This window comes from Ahaetulla prasina, chromosome 1 (genome assembly GCF_028640845.1).
Source record: "Ahaetulla prasina isolate Xishuangbanna chromosome 1, ASM2864084v1, whole genome shotgun sequence".
In the NCBI taxonomy this organism is placed as follows: domain Eukaryota; kingdom Metazoa; phylum Chordata; class Lepidosauria; order Squamata; family Colubridae; genus Ahaetulla; species Ahaetulla prasina.
The window spans coordinates 135,689,085-135,708,297 of record NC_080539.1 but is presented as its reverse complement, the minus strand read 5'-3'; the positions used below and the strand labels follow the sequence as shown (position 1 = coordinate 135,708,297).

At 38.8% G+C, this 19,213-nt stretch overlaps 1 protein-coding gene across 1 annotated transcript in view; it reads left to right on the top strand.

The window, feature by feature from the left end:
- Positions 1–19,213, top strand: part of ADGRB3 (adhesion G protein-coupled receptor B3) — a 574,188-nt gene that overhangs the window by 538,068 nt on the left and 16,907 nt on the right. The window contains exons 27-28 of the mRNA XM_058176574.1: positions 822–861; positions 6,082–6,725. Of these exons, the coding sequence (XP_058032557.1) occupies positions 822–861; positions 6,082–6,725 (684 nt within the window). The remainder of the gene's footprint in view (positions 1–821; positions 862–6,081; positions 6,726–19,213) is intronic.

Genomic DNA, 19,213 nt, shown 5'->3' with positions numbered 1-19,213 from the left:
TAAGACTTGTGGACTTCAACTCCCAGAAAGCTGGGTGAGGAATTTTGGGAGTTGAAATCCACAAGTCTTAAAACTGCCAAGGTTGGAGACCCCTGCTCTGGAGCATATTAAAGCATGGGAAATTTCTACTACAAGAATAGAATTCTATCCACATGGCATTGGTTGTAGCTTGCAATTAATAGCAACAATAATACCCTTATTTTCAAACAACTGCTTACCACTACTTTAAATTCTTGCACAATGGTTTAATGGTAATTTAAAAAAAAAGTTCTTTGACACTAATTTTCCTAAAAATCAGTCTTTTCTAACCTGGAATTTTCCTGGAGCATTCAATCCTTCTTGTCATAATTCTCACAATGGCTGAGAATTTGAGTGACAGTTTTCAGATTGAGAAATACTGTTCTAAACTAACTTAACGTTGTCTCATTTTAGCTGTGGTCATGCAGGAGGAATGTGTAGTTTAGCTTTAGCGAGGGAGCTATTAGAAAGAAATGTGATACCTGAGGTCAGAACTGGATGCAATAGCATCTTCTTGGTATTTGTCACAAGAACAGACATTTTTCTGTTCTGTAATATTTACTTACCCAAGATAGTGTTGTAGCTCAGTAAATCATTGTGCTTGTTATTTCATTTCATATCATTGGCTGGAAGAGTGAAGGTTCAATGCACTTTGTAATGATGATGTGATGCACACTGTGTTACATGTTATGGAGTCTGAGAGCTCTATAACACCTCTGGGTCACGTTCCACATTTAGCTTGACCTTCAAGTTAACTACTGCTAACAGTTGTCTCATTTTACTTTTATTTCTTATTGTTACAGACAGATTTTGAAAAAGATGTGGACATTGCTTGTCGGTCAGGTAAGGCTGTCCAAGCACCAAATGAAATGAAAATTAAAAGTAGCTTTATCCTTCTGAATGATCTGATTCCTTTTTAACAACACGAGTGCCTACAAATCTAAAGAGGTGCTCAAAATTTGATAAACGTAATGTTGATGTATAAATTGAGTATGAGGAAACCTACATTTTTAAAAAGCGGGTTGAAAAAACTCAGGTGCTACAAGGTTTAAAAACAACTTCTCTGAGAGCATATCTGAGCTTATATTTTATTTATTTATTTATTAATTCGATTTTTTTATACCGCCCTTCTCCCGAAGGACTCAGGGTGGTGTACAGCCAAAAATAAAAACAAACAATACAATATACAATTTAAAATACAAATTAAAAAACTTATTTTATAATTGGCCTAAAAAACTTTAAAATATATAAAACCCATTTGATATACATCAAATCATCTGCATATGCAAGCATGAAATGATTAGGAAAAGAAAAGCACTTATAATTGGAGCAGAAGTTCAATTGATAAACATAAACCCATATAACTCCCACATATACATATGTATATTTTTTCCATATTCAGTTAATGCTGTGCTTGATTAAATATGGCTGTATCTCAATAAAATGCTAATTTTCATTAGTCACAAGGCACTGAATGTAAAAGGGTAGAAAGTTCCTTTCTCTATAAGCTAGAAACTTGGCCACCAGGTTCTTCAGTAAAATCTAAGGGAGTGAAGATGATCCACCAGATCTGAGCTTCAGCTTTTATTTATTTTATTTGTATGTGTTTATTTATTTAACTTGTACAATTGGCCATCTCACATTTGTGGTTCTGTTTTCGACATAGTTAAAAACAACCAAATAAATAATTAATAAACAAAACACAAAAATTGGTAAAGCACAATAACCCCTTTAAAACCAAGTTAAGAACCCGATTAAAAAAATCAAAATTACAACCAAAAACACCAGAATAAGCAGGCAAGGAAAAATCTCAAATATAGTCACTTGGCAGGCTCTAAACCATAATAGGATCCCCAGGCGTATTTGACAAAACCATGTTGTAGAGCCTTTTGGGAAAGACAAGCAAAGTTGGAACTAATCTAAGCTAATGGGAGGAATGACATTCAAAAGGGAGGGACTGCAACAGAAAAGGCTATCCTGGTTCCCATCAGATGGCATTTCTTTATAAACAAGATGTGTAACATGATAAGATGGGGGGGGGTAGATTTAACAGGGGAAAGCAGTCCTGCAAATAACATGTTCCCCATGTTATTAAGGGCTTTATAGGTTATTACCAACACCTTGAATTATGCTTGAAAGCAAACTGGCAGCTAATGCAGTTTGTGGAGCAGAGGTATAACATGCACAGAACTTGGAGCACATATAACTATCTGCATTGCAGCATTTTATCCCAGTGAAGCTTCTGGATGCTCTTCAAGAGCAGTTCCACGTTGCAGTAAATCAGTTGGGAAATATGGTCCAATAACAGGTGCAATTGGCAATGAGAGGCTGTGCAGAGATCTTCCTGGTGGCTCTCCTAAGCTATAACTGCTATCTTCTCTTTAAGCAAGAGTTGTGAGGTAGTTGTGGGATAGTTCAACCTGATCCAGCTCCACAGATGATAAGATCCGGAAAATTGAAGCCCCCTCCCCCAAACCCAAAGCCGTTCAGTCTTGCCAGGGTTGAGCTGAAAACCTGTTGTTCCCCATCCAGACCTCCACCATATCCAAACACCAAGAAAGGACAGCCACAGTTAGTTCACTTAAGGGCAGAGATATACAACTGGGTATCATCAGCATGCTGATGATACCTCACCCTATGACGATGAATTGCTTCAACCAACAGCTTCATGCAGATTTCAGACAGGAGCAGAGTTCTTAACCTTGTGCCCACCCCAAATAGTGGGAGCTGAGGGTGGGACTTCACACTCCCTATCAACATCCACTGGAACCAGCACTGGAGAAGGAACTAGGACAATATAGTTCCAAACAGTGCCAACCCCCATAGGCAGTCCAGAAGGATACCATTATAAATGGTATCAAAGACTACCAAGATGTCAAGAAGACCATGATGAATGCACTACCCCGATCCCACTCACAACAGTGACCATCCAAAAGCATGATCAGTGCTGTTTGCCTCCCATACCCACCCAAGTCTGAAACCTAACCAAAAGAGGTCCAGATAATCTGTTTCATCAAGAGTCTTTTGAAGCTGTTGCACAACCACTTTGCCAACAACCTTTCCTAAAAAAAAATGGGGGGGGGAGGTTAGAGATTCGACGCTGGTTACTCAAAATAATTGAGTCTAGTGATTGTTTCTTGAAGAGTTTTTCTTGTGTCAGTGAATACATGGCAAACTGTAAATTGTTCCTATCAATGTGATTATATATCACTGCAAACAATACATTAATACTGTTTCATTAAGTTGAAATGGCTTTCCTAGTTTCATTTGAACATAAACACTTGTTAATTACATCTGCACTTCATAATGATGCCTTTATCTCCCTTCCTTGGCAATTTAATGATACTGTGATTTTTAGCTAGATTTTCGAACATAGTCATTCATTTCAATTCCTTAAAATCAAAGGAAATGTGATACTACTTCCCAAAATATTTCTGCTCAAAAAGCACTGGGAGAAGCACTCTATTGAAAAAGACAGTTTTATGGCAAATAGGATCAGGCTTCATCATTAAAAATTAAAGATTTAAAATCTGACCCTCTAAATGAAAGGTTTAATAAAAGGTGGCTGGCTGAAGTGATTTGACATCTGCACTTAGGAAAAATCTAATGACCATTTTCTCAAATGGATTTTTATCCATTTTCGTTAAGAATTACATTACAAGGAGACTTGAAATGGTCTAGTCCCTCTCATCTATATCCTTGCTTCAAGGCAAATAGTTTTTTATTTAATTGAAAATAGAAAAGCAATCACACATCTCCTAATAGAATAATTTGTCACTACGTATAACTCTCAGTAACTATACTACTCTTGATTTCAGCTACTGTAAAAGGAAAAGAGGGAAGGGGGGAAAATGGAGTAAATCCTAAAATAAATCATTTCCCTTTCTCTCACAATTTAATCCTAAATGATTATCCTTTTCTTTGATATATATATATATAATATCATAATTGCTTTGTTTAAAACTTTTCAGCCTTCTTCAATTTGGCCCCCACCTTTGTCCAGGCTAAAAGTAGGATGAAAATTCAGGAACTGTAGTTTTTACTCATCTGTGGCCAAGTTAAAGAAGGTTGATCCAGCACCAATATGAGTTAAAGACATTCTTTCAGCTGGTGCCCAACTTCTAATTTTGGAGGCGTTTATCAATTTGTACTCCTGCTCATTAATTCACAGTTCTCCATAAGGATATTGGGCGTGCCGAGCAGCTACGATAACAGGCACCCTATCTAGAATCTCCCTGAATGATGATGAAGAAGAGAAGACAGTCAACCCTGAAGGAATGAACTATTCCACATTGCCCGGGAATATAATTTCTAAAGTAATCATTCAGCAGTCGGGAGGCATGCATATGCCCATGAGCATGAGTGAATTAGCTAACCAGTGTCTTAAAAAAGACAACACTGAGCTACGGCGAACTGTCTATTTATGTACTGATGACAACCTGAGAGGTGCAGACATGGATGTAGTCCACCCTCAGGACCGCATGATGGATAGTGACTACATTGTCATGCCTAGAGGTTCAGTGAACACACAGGCATCTCTGAAGGATGACAGCAAGTTGAATATAGGCATGGAGACCTTGCCTCATGAAAGGCTTTTGCACTACAAAGTTAATCCTGATTTTAGTATGAACCCAAATGTAATGGACCAGTTCAATATGAGTTTAGATCAACATCTCCCCACCCAGGAACACATGCAGAACTTGCCTTTTGAACCTCGCACAGCTGTAAAGAATTTCATAGCTTCCGAGATGGACGATAGCACAGGATTAGCAAGAAGCGAAACTGGATCAACCATATCAATGAGTTCTTTGGAGGTTAGTGATGTAGAAACGGAGTGCATGCATCCTGTTTTTGTTATGTCAAATACAGATGGAGATGGCTTTCTCACCTACACACACACCCACACACCAATAACAAGCAGTATGCAACTGTTTTCTCATGCTGCTGGAATGTCAACTCTACACTCTACAAGGTAGACCAGATCAGGAAACCAATTTCACAAAAAGATTAGAACTATACTGTATTGAAATAGGCTATAGTATCAGAATCTTTTAAGGCTGCCTGTTTCCCTTCCTTCCCTCTATTCCTATCTCTCTGGATTTAATGCATGCTTATGCATTTATTGTTGTGCTAAAGGCTTATGAAGAACTTTTCTTGTTTTACAGTAATTTTATAAAAGATTTTAATTTCAGAACTAAGACAAACTAAACAATAAATGATACAAAGTAAAAGATGGAAAAATAGAACAGAAAAATTATTAGAAAGATAAAGGAGAAATATACAAAAGAAATGACTTTCTCCTTTATGATGACCGGTATAAACAATTTTAGTAATGTATCATATTACGTCTGCCACAAAGAAGAGGGAGTCGGGCTGTTCTCCAAAGCACCTGAGGGTAGAACAAGAAGCAATGGGTGGAAACTGATCAAAGAAAGAAGCAACTTAGAACTAAGGAGAAATTTCCTGACAGTTAGAACAATTAATAAGTGGAACGACTTGCCTGCAGAAGTTGTGAATGCTCCAACACTGGAAATTTTAAGAATTACATTACAAGGAGACTTGAAATGGTCTAGTCCCTCTCATCTATATCCTTGCTTCAAGGCAAATAGTTTTTTATTTAATTGAAAATAGAAAAGCAATCACACATCTCCTAATAGAATAATTTGTCACTACGTATAACTCTCAGTAACTATACTACTCTTGATTTCAGCTACTGTAAAAGGAAAAGAGGGAAGGGGGGAAAATGGAGTAAATCCTAAAATAAATCATTTCCCTTTCTCTCACAATTTAATCCTAAATGATTATCCTTTTCTTTGATATATATATATATAATATCATAATTGCTTTGTTTAAAACTTTTCAGCCTTCTTCAATTTGGCCCCCACCTTTGTCCAGGCTAAAAGTAGGATGAAAATTCAGGAACTGTAGTTTTTACTCATCTGTGGCCAAGTTAAAGAAGGTTGATCCAGCACCAATATGAGTTAAAGACATTCTTTCAGCTGGTGCCCAACTTCTAATTTTGGAGGCGTTTATCAATTTGTACTCCTGCTCTTTAATTCACAGTTCTCCATAAGGATATTGGGCCGTGCCGAGCAGCTACGATAACAGGCACCCTATCTAGAATCTCCCTGAATGATGATGAAGAAGAGAAGACAGTCAACCCTGAAGGAATGAACTATTCCACATTGCCCGGGAATATAATTTCTAAAGTAATCATTCAGCAGTCGGGAGGCATGCATATGCCCATGAGCATGAGTGAATTAGCTAACCAGTGTCTTAAAAAAGACAACACTGAGCTACGGCGAACTGTCTATTTATGTACTGATGACAACCTGAGAGGTGCAGACATGGATGTAGTCCACCCTCAGGACCGCATGATGGATAGTGACTACATTGTCATGCCTAGAGGTTCAGTGAACACACAGGCATCTCTGAAGGATGACAGCAAGTTGAATATAGGCATGGAGACCTTGCCTCATGAAAGGCTTTTGCACTACAAAGTTAATCCTGATTTTAGTATGAACCCAAATGTAATGGACCAGTTCAATATGAGTTTAGATCAACATCTCCCCACCCAGGAACACATGCAGAACTTGCCTTTTGAACCTCGCACAGCTGTAAAGAATTTCATAGCTTCCGAGATGGACGATAGCACAGGATTAGCAAGAAGCGAAACTGGATCAACCATATCAATGAGTTCTTTGGAGGTTAGTGATGTAGAAACGGAGTGCATGCATCCTGTTTTTGTTATGTCAAATACAGATGGAGATGGCTTTCTCACCTACACACACACCCACACACCAATAACAAGCAGTATGCAACTGTTTTCTCATGCTGCTGGAATGTCAACTCTACACTCTACAAGGTAGACCAGATCAGGAAACCAATTTCACAAAAAGATTAGAACTATACTGTATTGAAATAGGCTATAGTATCAGAATCTTTTAAGGCTGCCTGTTTCCCTTCCTTCCCTCTATTCCTATCTCTCTGGATTTAATGCATGCTTATGCATTTATTGTTGTGCTAAAGGCTTATGAAGAACTTTTCTTGTTTTACAGTAATTTTATAAAAGATTTTAATTTCAGAACTAAGACAAACTAAACAATAAATGATACAAAGTAAAAGATGGAAAAATAGAACAGAAAAATTATTAGAAAGATAAAGGAGAAATATACAAAAGAAATGACTTTCTCCTTTATGATGACCGGTATAAACAATTTTAGTAATGTATCATATTACGTCTGCCACAAAGAAGAGGGAGTCGGGCTGTTCTCCAAAGCACCTGAGGGTAGAACAAGAAGCAATGGGTGGAAACTGATCAAAGAAAGAAGCAACTTAGAACTAAGGAGAAATTTCCTGACAGTTAGAACAATTAATAAGTGGAACGACTTGCCTGCAGAAGTTGTGAATGCTCCAACACTGGAAATTTTTAAGAATATGTTGATTAACCATCTGTCTGAGATGGTGTAGGGTTTCCTGCCTGGGCAGGGGGTTGGACTAGAAGGCCTCCAAGGTCCCTTCCAACTCTGTTGTTATGTTATGTTATGTTATGTTATGTTATGTTATGTTATGTTATGTTATGTTATGTTATGTTATGTTATGTTATGTTATGTTATGTTATGTTATGTTTGTTATCTCAAATATAACAAATGATTTTCTTCCCATGTCCTCTTTCCTATATATAAACAAATCCATAAAGCAATTGTTTCAGTTCTGGTGTCACAAAAACTGGTGTCACAAAAACTACATTAAGCGTTATCAGAGATAACAATATCTATTTTAAGTTTGATCAAATAAACCAACTTTATATTCTTTCCTTTTACCTCTAAGAGTCTGGATCTTTAGTAACTTCAAGTCATGTCATAGAATTTGATTTCTTTTCATTTATTCTTTATTATTAGGCTGGTCATACAGTGTGATGAGGCAAAATGTGCGTTGTTTAATTAACTGCTGTATTTTTGCTTGAATTACGGGAAGAGGCTTGCCTCTTGTACGACTTGACTGGCTTTGCATACTATGCATCCTGAGCATTTTGAAGAGGCCTTGTTAAACAGAAACAGAACTGGTCAAGAGAGGTTCTAATGTATTGTCTATGTTTATCATAAATACACATTTCTGTATATATGTTATCATCAATGTGTAAAATTAATCATTTTATAGAATGTCTAGGAAATCTGTAGAATGCCAAAAAGGGGATTTCAAAGTATAAAACACTTCCTAGGCAACTTAAGAAATGCCAAAAGGCAAACCACCAATGCATAAAATACTCCCACTAAAATGTCATTCTAGCCTCCCTTGTTGCAACAAGCAGATCAATATGGGTCTTTTTCGCTTGGTGGTGTGTTTTTTTGTTTTTTTTTTGGCATTTATTTTTTCATTTTCCTATATGTCTTTTCAATAAAGGGTTAGAGTTAAAGTTAGGGTAATCCTTTTCATTACTCTCTTTTCAGACTTTGCCTAAATCGTTCTTGTCGTTTTGCATAATGCCTAGGTATTATATAAAATGCCTAGAGAAAGTATGTCACATATTAAAATAACACAGACATTTTATCATTTTGCCTAAAACATCACACATTCTACAGATTTCCTAGGCACTCTATACAATGTCAACTTTTCACACATTGCCGATAACATGTACTGTATATGAAACTTATTTCATGCTCTGCAAGGAGGCCTCTTACAAACAATGAATGACTGAAAAAACTTGGACTGGGCTATCAGGGTATCTTTGTAGCACTGAGCGATTTTCAGACAGGTTTCTCCTGCTTCAGCAAATTGGTCTCAGCATCTAATAGAATTAGCTAGATAGTTGTCTATCAAGATAGCTAACTTCAAGACAGTGTTGAAACGAGTACTAGATAGTTATCTTGAAATGAGACTTCAAGCTTTAACTTCCCTTTTTTTTTAAAAAAAAAAGTATTGTTGTTATGGGCTACGCAAGACAAAATTAAGTCAGGCTGTTGAGGTCTGTACCAATGAGGAGTGGAAGGGCCTGGGAAACCTGACTACAAATAGAAAGCCCTTGTAGGCAAAGAAGCAAAGAGAAGCAAGTCAAGGACGTAAAGGAAGCAGAAGAATGGAGGAGAGCGAGCACAAAGTGCCACCAGATCTAATGGGATGTGTGAAAGAAGGCGAGAAGAGCTAGAGCAGCAGTTAAAACCTAAGGCAAGGATAACAGGCCCTTCCACAACATTGTAAGGTTTTCCTAGGCAGAGTTACAGGAAGCAGTGGGAGGGAGAATAAGAACCAGGTTTGGGCTTTCCAGGATCAAGTCCAGCAGAACATCTGCCTCTAGGAATACTTTTCTTCCTTTACTATGTCTCTAAAATCATTGACGATATTGGAAATCTTATATGTATATTCATTTTGGTCACAAGGGTAACAATGAGGCATCTCCTAATGCAGGGCGACAATAATTTCTCTGTTAATAATGCTGCTTCTTGGATCCAGCAAATGTTAAGTGATGGTTAAGCATTCTAAGTCATTTACATATAGGCATTTGGAACAATGACTGTTCTGAATGCCACCTAGCCACGCTCACCCAGTCACACGCCCACCTAGCCACACCCACCTAGCCACACCCACAGAACCTGTTGTTAAATTATTTGAACCCCACCACTGCTTATGTATGAATGCAAATCTATTAAGGCAAAGTTGATCACTAGAAATGGTGCATCTAGAGAGCAGAGCACGAGCCTAGAAGCAACTTTTATTTCTGAATTGCTTTGCATTTCAATGATCTTAGCATTCATTATTTTCTTATATCATCGCTTTGCTCCAGCTAGAAGGTTAAAGATATAATCCAACCAATATATGAGAAAAAAGAAAATATTCACTTTTTTAAAAAAAAAATCAACCTATTTCATTTTATAGCACACTAAGGACTTAAGTACCCATATTGAGCTGGCGTACATATTATAGATGGATATACCACTTCTGTGAAGGAATATAGTCTGGGGTTGCAGGAGGGAGGGGCTCTTTCGCAGAGAGCAAAGAGACAATGTAGCTTGGAATGTCTGGTGGGTAGGAGGGGAAGAAGGCTGGACCCTTCCTAGCAATTCATAAAACATATTCTAATATTATCCCACATCCTGTGCCAAATATGAGTATTTGATAAAACCCTGTTTAAGATCTTCCTTATAATAGAACAGAATAACAGAATCGGAAGGGACCTTGGAGGTCTTCTAGTCCAACCCCCTGCTCTGGTAGGAAACCCTATACCATTTCAAACAAATGGTTGTCCAATCTCTTCTTAAAAACCTCCAGTGTTGGAGCATTCACAATTTCTGGAGGCAAGTTGTTCCACTGATTAATTGTTCTAACTGTCAGGAAATTTCTTCTTAGTTCTAGGTTGCTTCCCTCCTTATCTGTATATAAATATCTATACTTATTTTACTTAACTGCTTTAGTCTGGCAAGATTCTGTTGGTAGGCAGAAAGCAACTATTCAGAAGTAACTCCAAGTGTCATTCTCAGTTGGAGTTAGACCTGACATCAGCTGCAGAAATGTCTGTTTTTTGGCATGTTCCTCCTTAGTCAAAAGGAGGACACATTAGATGTTGCCACTGGGTGTGCATTTAGACAGATGACATGTTTCTCCATGTTCATAGTAATCATAACCCCAACTATCTTGATAGCTTTTTACATAATTTACATTGCCATGTTATCATTACTTCTGCGTAATTAATTAGTCGTGTTAGTAAAGGGCACTGGTGTGATTTGCGGCCGCTACTCATCCGTTTTAAAATCTGAAAATGCAATACCAATGATTGTTAGATGCATAATAAAAGTGAGGAAAGAATGCCAAGGCAATCAAGGGGATTGTTTAACTAGGAAATTACTTACCAAACCATAATAAGGCAAACAGAAATTCCAGTTCCTGGTTTTAGCAGCAATTCTGAACAAATTCTGAGTTTACAGGATGCATTCAGAGTATTTTCTACTTAAAGAAGAACATTGAAAATGAATGATTTATTATTTATTCACAATAAGTAAATAGTTCTTCGTGACTAATCTTTGAATATTTATTTTTACTGCAAGTATCAAATATACATTGGTGAATTAGACATATAGTAATTATAGAAAATGGAGGTTTAGCAGAAAAAAAGCTACCATGTTTCCCTGAAAATAAAACCTATCCAGCAAATAAGCCCTAGCATGATTTTTACATGTGCACCCAATATAGGCCCTAACCCAGAGATGGGTTTCAGCAGGTTCTGACCAGTTCTGGAGAACCGGTAGTGGAAATTTTGAGTAGTTCGGAGAACCAGTAGTAAAAATTCTGACTGGCCCACCCCCATCTATTCTCTGCCTCCCAAGTCCCAGCTGATCAGGAGGAAATGGGGATTCTACTGTATCCTTCCCCTGCCACACCCACCAAGCCACACCCACCAAGCCATGCCACGCCCACAAAGCCATACCCACAGAACCGGGTAGTAAAAAGATTTGAAACCCACCACTGCCCTAACCCCCCCCCCCAAAAAATAAGCCCTCGTTAAGACCCCACCCACTCCAGGGTGCACAGGGTGGAGTGAGGCGCATGGGTAAAAATTAAGCTAGGGTGGGGATGGAGCGGCCCTACTACTTACCTTCGGATAGGACCTCGCACACCCTGACACCTGCCTTGCCTTGCCGGCCCATTTCTTTACGCACCCCATTTCATGACCTTTCTCGTGACAGTTGTTAAGTGAATCATTGCAGTTTTTAAATTAGTAACACTGTTGTCAAGTGAATCTGGCTTTCCCATTGACTTTGCTTGTCAGAAGGTCGCAAAAGGGAACCAGGGACACTGCAACCACCATAAATATGTGTCAGTTGCCAAGTGTCCGAATTTTCATCTTGTGACCATAGGGTTGCTGCAACGGTTGTGAGAAAGACCTGCAGGCAGAAATGGACTACTAGGGAAACATTCCTGTTAACAAAATTTTATTTGGGGGACTCCAAAGTGTTTATATTGATATGTGCATGTATAATTTTTTTCAAAATTTTAAAAATTAAAATTAAGTTTTAAAGAACTTTACATGTGTACAATACCTAGAACAATTGAATACTAATTAATTGATATTACTGTTAGTAAAACTATACCAATCTGCTATCAGTGCCAAATGTTTCCCAAGAAAGTTATACCAATAAATGATGAGGCCTATCATTAATCATGATACTTTTACAAATAATAATTTAAAAATTATGCTATTAAAGACTTCTTCATGTGTCTAGGAACCAATATAAATATATGTAAGCATGAGCTAACATACTGCAAAGCGTACACATTTAGACAAATAGTAAATAGGATCTGAATCACAAATTAAAAAAAAAACACCACTGGTAAACTACATCTATTTATAACAGTGATATAAATAAAGCAGTACAATAAAAATACAGCATAAATACTGCAATGCAATAACCATGAGTTATGAAGCAACACTAAACAATAAATCTAAACAACACAGTGCACACTGCTAAAGTGACCTATGTATAACCACTTGAGGATCCAAAGGAAAAGATGAACATCAGCTGTAGGTTATAATTTGACCATGACTTTATTGCTATGCATAGCAATAATGATGCCAATAAATATTTAGGAAAGAGAGCTATTCCAGCCAATCCTACCACCATCCTACTTACTAGTCTAGCCTGGCTACTTACTTTCATTTGTCTTCTTGATCACTCCCTCATCACTCAAACCTACTGTATACCACAAGAAACCTTGGACTATTTTTTTAAAAAGATATCAGAATACCAGTTGTCCAAAATCAGATGGATGATTTTGTATATATTCCTCTAAGGTATGGTTATCCAGCCTTTGGCTTGACTGGACTACACTGAGTGAAGACGAATTGTCTTGGGCCACAAAAAAATCTATATATATAAAAGCGAAATGCCACTCATGCATCATCACGAAATCTCCAGAACCATAAAACCTACAAACTTGAAATTTGGCACGTATGTTCCTTTTGGCTTCTAGATGCTCAGTCAAAAAGGATTTTTCAAAATGACCATCAGATTATTAGTATTTTTTATATTATTATTAACACACTGATGCTAAGGAGTTAGAGATTCTACTATGAATGGGGCTCCCCACCTGAAAAGAACTCTGTTCCAACTGCCACTTGGGCATGGGCATGGCCAGCGCTTGACTCATTTGGCCTGTGGGCTGGGAGTTTAGACATTTTACTCCCCACCCGAAAAGGAGAAGATAGAAGAGGCTTCTGTGGTGCAAGTCTGAGGGAAAGACGGGGATAGAAGAACATCAATGGAGCCAGCCTGAGGGAGAGAAGGGGATAAGATAGGAGAGGTCTCTGTGGGGCAAGCCTGAGGGAGAGAAGGGGAGAGGAGAGGCTGATCATAACTACTCATTAATTTTCAAGCGGTGTCAATTTATCAAGCCCGATCAATAGTTTCGTAGCGGAACAAAGGCACCAAGCTAGTATATAATATCATCAATGCATATAAATCACCTAATGTTCAAATTTTATGATATTGTGGGGCCGCATTACTAGCTGTTCAGGGCCACAGGTGACCCAGGGCCACGGCTGTTGTAAGATAGTACTAGGGAAGGCAAAACCACATTCATCTTCACTTCTTTTCTGAATTATGAATGTAATTCCTTCCCAAGGCCCAGTTTGCTAATCAATTAAATGACCTGATAACTTTGACTACTTGAGCTGGGGTACCTCACTGGAATGAAGCCATTTCTTGCCACTCCCTCTTAGAAACTGCTGCAGTTTTGAATCTCAAACAATTTAAAAGCTGGATCGTTGAAAGGATGCCAAAACTCTGACTCAACCAGTCCAAGCTAACTCCAACAGCCTGTGACTTGTTAACAGAAAGACACTCTCTGAGATTGAGGGAATCTCGTTCCTTCCACACCATCCTGATCTGATCCCAGCATATTCACACTAATTCAAGAGTCTTTACCTCCCCCCCAAAAAAAATTAGAATATGAAATTATTACATTAACATTTTCCCGTTGCTTGCGATCTCTGCAGAAGTGACAAGCAACCTTTCTTTTAGCTTGATTTCTGCAATTTCAAAGGAAACCTCTTGAAGAACCACCTCTTCAGTCCAAATCTGCATGCTTTTAAACTGGCGAGTGCTTTGAACGAGTATAATTAGACAGCTGGACTTGTTTAGCAAGTTACAGCAGGAACTGGCTGATTTTCAAAAAACTTAGCAGGGTGGCCCGAGTGAGTCCTTCGATAGGCGATCCCACATCTGTAGGCTAGACAGAAAATTGAAATAAAGCAGTCTAGAAGAAGGCAGAGAGAAGCCACTTTTGTATTTTTTTCCCCAGGGAAACAACATGTAGTCACCATAGAGATATTGACTTTATTTTTACCTGGAAGGAGAGCAGTAAATTCCAGGTGTTTTGATTCACAGACAAAAGAAGAAGGAACTTAGGGAAGAAAAAATTCAAATCTCTCTCATTCTCTCTCTCTCTCCCCCCCCCTCTCTCTCTTTCTCTCTCTCTATATATATATTTCTCTCTCTCGCCCTCCATCCCCCCCCCTCTCCGAATGACTTTAATCATTCTTGGTTTTGACAGGGCATCAGGTTCAACCACACGAGATTGAACAGAAATTGAGCTTCTGACAATCTCTTGAAATATAAAAATGTCAAAGCAGATCCTTATACTAATGATTGTAGGCGGAGAGCTGGGTTAGTTTATGATAGCAAAAAAATCAGGAGTCTTGTAGCACCTTTTCCAACGACAAATTTTATTAAAAGGCTTAAGCTTTTGTGAGTTGCAGCTCACATTATCAGATGCACTGAGTGGCTGGACTGATGGGGGAGAGGATGGGGTAAGGAGGGGGAAATAGGTTGGTTGGTTTGGCAGATGGAGGTTACAGAAGAGATGGATCAGTATCTTGTCAATTAACAATTGTGCAGGTAGTCCTTGAGTTACGCCCATTCATTCAATGACTGCGCAAAGTTATGATGCTGCTGAAAAAAAATAAACTTATTCTAGCCCTTGAAGTTCCAGCTGTTGCAGCATTCAGAGGTGGATTTCAGCAGGTTCTGACCAATTCTGGAGAACCAGTAGCGGAAATTTTGAGTAGTTCGGAGAACCGGTAGTAAAAGTTCTGACTGGCCCCTCCCCCATCTATTATCTGCCACCCAAGTCCCAGCTGATTGGGAGGAAATGGAGATTTTACAGTTTCTTCCCCTGCCACGCCCACCAAGCCACACCCACAGAACCGGTAGTAAAAAAATTTGAAACCCACCACTGGCAGCATTCCAATTCTCATGTGATCAAAATTCGGGCCACCCTGCATTCATGACCACCTGAAATGGTATAGAGTTTTCTGCTTGAGCAGGAAGACCTCCAAGGTCTCTTCCAATTCTGTCAATCTAGTATTCTGTTAAAAGCAAGGCCATGGGTCTTTCAGTCAGGCATTCATAGGGGAATGGTGCATGCTTTTACATGCAAAAATCACCACAGCACTTAGTAATTTGCCTACGTCAACATGTCTCCCCAGTATTTTGTGCTAAAACTCTTAGCAGAAAAATAGGACTCTGTGTTTGTAGAGGCAGAAATAGTTGCAAAACTGAATGGATTCCTGAGACTTTGGCAAATCCCTCCATCTCTCTCTCTCTCTCTCTCTCTCTCTCTCTCTCTCATAACATATGGTGGCCGTCATACATCTGTCATACGTACTTTTTCAAGAGAGGCATTTTCCAAGAGACATCCAGAGAGAGCGAAGAAAGCTCATCCTCTCAAAATGTCGAAAATAACTTTCCAGGAAAACTTGCACTAATGTATAAGCCATTAAACCTTTGAGCAGGAACATTTACTTCAAATAATTTTGTATTTCAACAAAGCAAACAGGGCTTACCAAATATGTTCAGTACTGAGATGAAGGGAGGGCAGGAATCTGTAGAACATTTGTTTAAAAGTAGGCCCTTCTCCCTCCTTCCCTCCCTCCCTCCCTCCCTCTCTCTCTCTCTCTCTCTCTCACACACACACACACAGAGACATACCGTTCATTTAGTTCATTGTTCACACTTACAACCATTGCAGCGTTCCCAGGGTCTCGTGATCAACATTCAGATGTTTGGCAACAGACTCATATATATGACAGCCTTGGGGGTCATGTGATCCCTTTTTGCGACCTTCTGACAAGCAAAGTCAATTGGGAAACCAGATTCACTTAACCACCATGTTACTAACTTAACAACTGCAGTGATTCTCTTAACAACTGTGGTAAGAAAGGTTATAAAATGGAGCAAAGTTCACTTAACAAATGTTTCATTTGGGTTCGATTGTGGTAATAAGCCGAGGGCTACCTGTACAAAACAGCGGAGAAAAAAAGAATTTAAAAGCTTGTCCTTTCATGGAGTTCCTATTTTACCAAAATACTTCCTGTATTCTTTTTTAAAAGTAAGGCAGAATTATAAGAATGAAATCCATCAGCCTGAGGAATAATGCAGGTACTCTTTTGATTTTTTTGAAAATTTGCATATCACCAAGTGATGTCCAGTCCAAAGTGAGATTAAATTGAAGGGCCAAAGGAACCCTTCAAATGCTTTGTTCGGAAACTATATATCAACAAACATATATAAGGTTTAAAATTTCCATTGCTGCCAAAGTTTGAGAAACTAATTAAATGAAACTCCCTCATTGGTATTCAATACAATTTAGCATTGATTCCCTCCCATATATATTTCAAATATATAATAGGCTGATCTAATGAAACTATTAGGAAGCAGCCATATTCACTACATGCATAGTATGTTTAATCATACCAAATAACTCCTCTACACCTACCTAAATTAGGGACTAATCACCTGCCGATCTTGCATTCAGCCCTCTTAACTAGGATTGTAAAAAAGGGGAAGAGAAATGTAAGGATATTTAAAGCAGAAGAAGAAGTTATGTACTTTTCTATCTCAAGAATACCAAAAGGGATCAAATGTTTCACCTCTGCTTTAATTTTGTGGAGGGAAAAGCAACTTCTCTTTTAACTCTGGAATGGGGTCCCTGGATATGAAATTTAATCTCTCACTGACTTATAAAACATGGATGAAAGAGATTTATATTAATGAAAATGCAGGTGCAAGCTTTGCCAAAAAAACATTTCACCAAAATGTTGTATTTATTCCTTCCATTAAGGCCTCCACTGCCTGATATATTTGGGGCAATGTCTGGTGTCATGAATCAGGTTGCTGATTAGATGAAAGCTCACAGGAGGCATTTATCCTCCATTTCACCCCAAAAGAAGTTTCATGAGTCATTGGGTAGGAACATATCTTCCTCCTGCCAACAGTATAATGCAGGTTGGGGTGTAAAAACAATCCTTCTCTGCTCTTCTATTTTTGTCCTTCAGTGAGCAGAGTTCAAAGTTGAGCTAGAATTATACCGAGAAAGCTCTATGAATAGTTCCAAGCTGAACTGATGCAAAATTAACTGCACTGAAGTCTTCTTTTTCTCACATTTTAGATTCCTCTCCAGCCAGTTGCCTGAATGTACATTTTATCATAGTTATATTATCTGGGTAACTAAAGAAATGGAAAAGGGTCATCAGTTTCTTTTTTTTTTCCAGTTGTTTGGGTCTGGGAATACATTACATTTGCCCTTGGGACTCCATCCCAAATAGCCAGATATGAAATACATTCTCACATTCATCTGTTCCATAAAAGCCAATTTTAACTCTCTGGCATTCAACCTGTATCCTTTTGTCCTGATTTCATCCGATTGTTTTTAATAGGTAGCTTTTCAGATATCAAGGTTTCAAACAGATCCCTTAAGTTAACATCAGACTCTTGCAATTCCATAAATGGTATTGATAGATCTCTCTTTTTCTATAATAAATTTTAATAACAAACAAATCATAATTCACGAGCCTCGTGACAAAGGATGTGTATGTATCTCACTTTAAGTGAAAGAGAGAAAGTAAATTGTCCTCCTCCAGTGAGGAGTAGCCTGTGAGGTGGGTTGAGTTGAAAGAAAAGGACCAACCCAATCCACCCAGCAAGCTTTCATGCCTAAGGCAACACTAGAATTCACAGTCTCCTGGTTTCTAGGTCAGCACCTTAACCGTTACACCAAACTAATTTCCCCTTTGTCTGACTCTGTTCAGATGTAACAGTATATTATAGTTTATTGTATCCAGAACAGGCCTCATTTTGCTATACTTTCACTGCAGTTCCCTTTGTCTGGTCCAGTTACAAAGATGTTAGAAACGTTCATGTCTGTTGTCAGTCAACTACAGTTTAGAGTTCCATCTTGTGACTAATTTTAACAACACGTTGTTGAAAGAAGCCAATTTTATGAGTGGCAACTTTGTCCTTTTGACAGATAGAGTATTTAAAACTTGGTTCAATTTTGTTTACTTCCTGTGATGTTAATCTGGTTGTAGTTAAAAACCAAAGAAATGCCGGCAATCCACATAAGGGCAACATCTTTCCAGCAGAGGCCATTTCATTTTTTCCCTTTCCCCCTCTCCCCCACCCAAATTTCTTATCAGTATCCTTTTTATGTGTGCATTTCAACACACAAGAGTGTTATATGATTTTAGGCAAGATTTATTTCTCCCCACATGTGAAAGAATGTGCATTTGATTCAGAAAAGGAGGACGGAAATAACAAACTATTGTAGAAAAAAATATGTGTCCTGGAAAAAGTAGGAAGTGTGAACTCAAAATCACACCACTTTGATTTTGTTGGGCATACGTAGAGGAGAGATTTGACAGGTTTTCAAGATTCTATTATAATAGTCTACCTCACTGGTGTCAAACTTCTGGCATCACGTTGCCATCATGTGACATTTTGGACATTTTTCCCTTCGCGGAGCTGGGGTGGGCATGTTGTGTCTTGTCCGCTCTCACAGCAGCCGGGGCCTTCTTATCTGCTCCCGAACACGGAGGAATGTATGCCCCCCGGCCCCAGTCCTGGCTCCATGCCCAGACAAGCTGAAGAGGAGGGGGCATCTCCCGGTCCCAGCCCTGGCTCCATGCCCAAGCAGGCTGCAGAGGAGGGAGCATCCCCCGGCCCCAGTCCTGGCTCCATGCCCAGACAAGCTGAAGAGGAGGGGGCATCTCCCGGTCCCAGCCCTGGCTCCATGCCCAAGCAGGCTGCAGAGGAGGGAGCATCCCCCGGCCCCAGCCCTGACTCCATGCCCAGGCAAACGGAGCAGCTAGACTCCTCCCCCTCCTCCACAGCATGTGAGCCTGAGGAAAGATTATTTCCAACAGCTG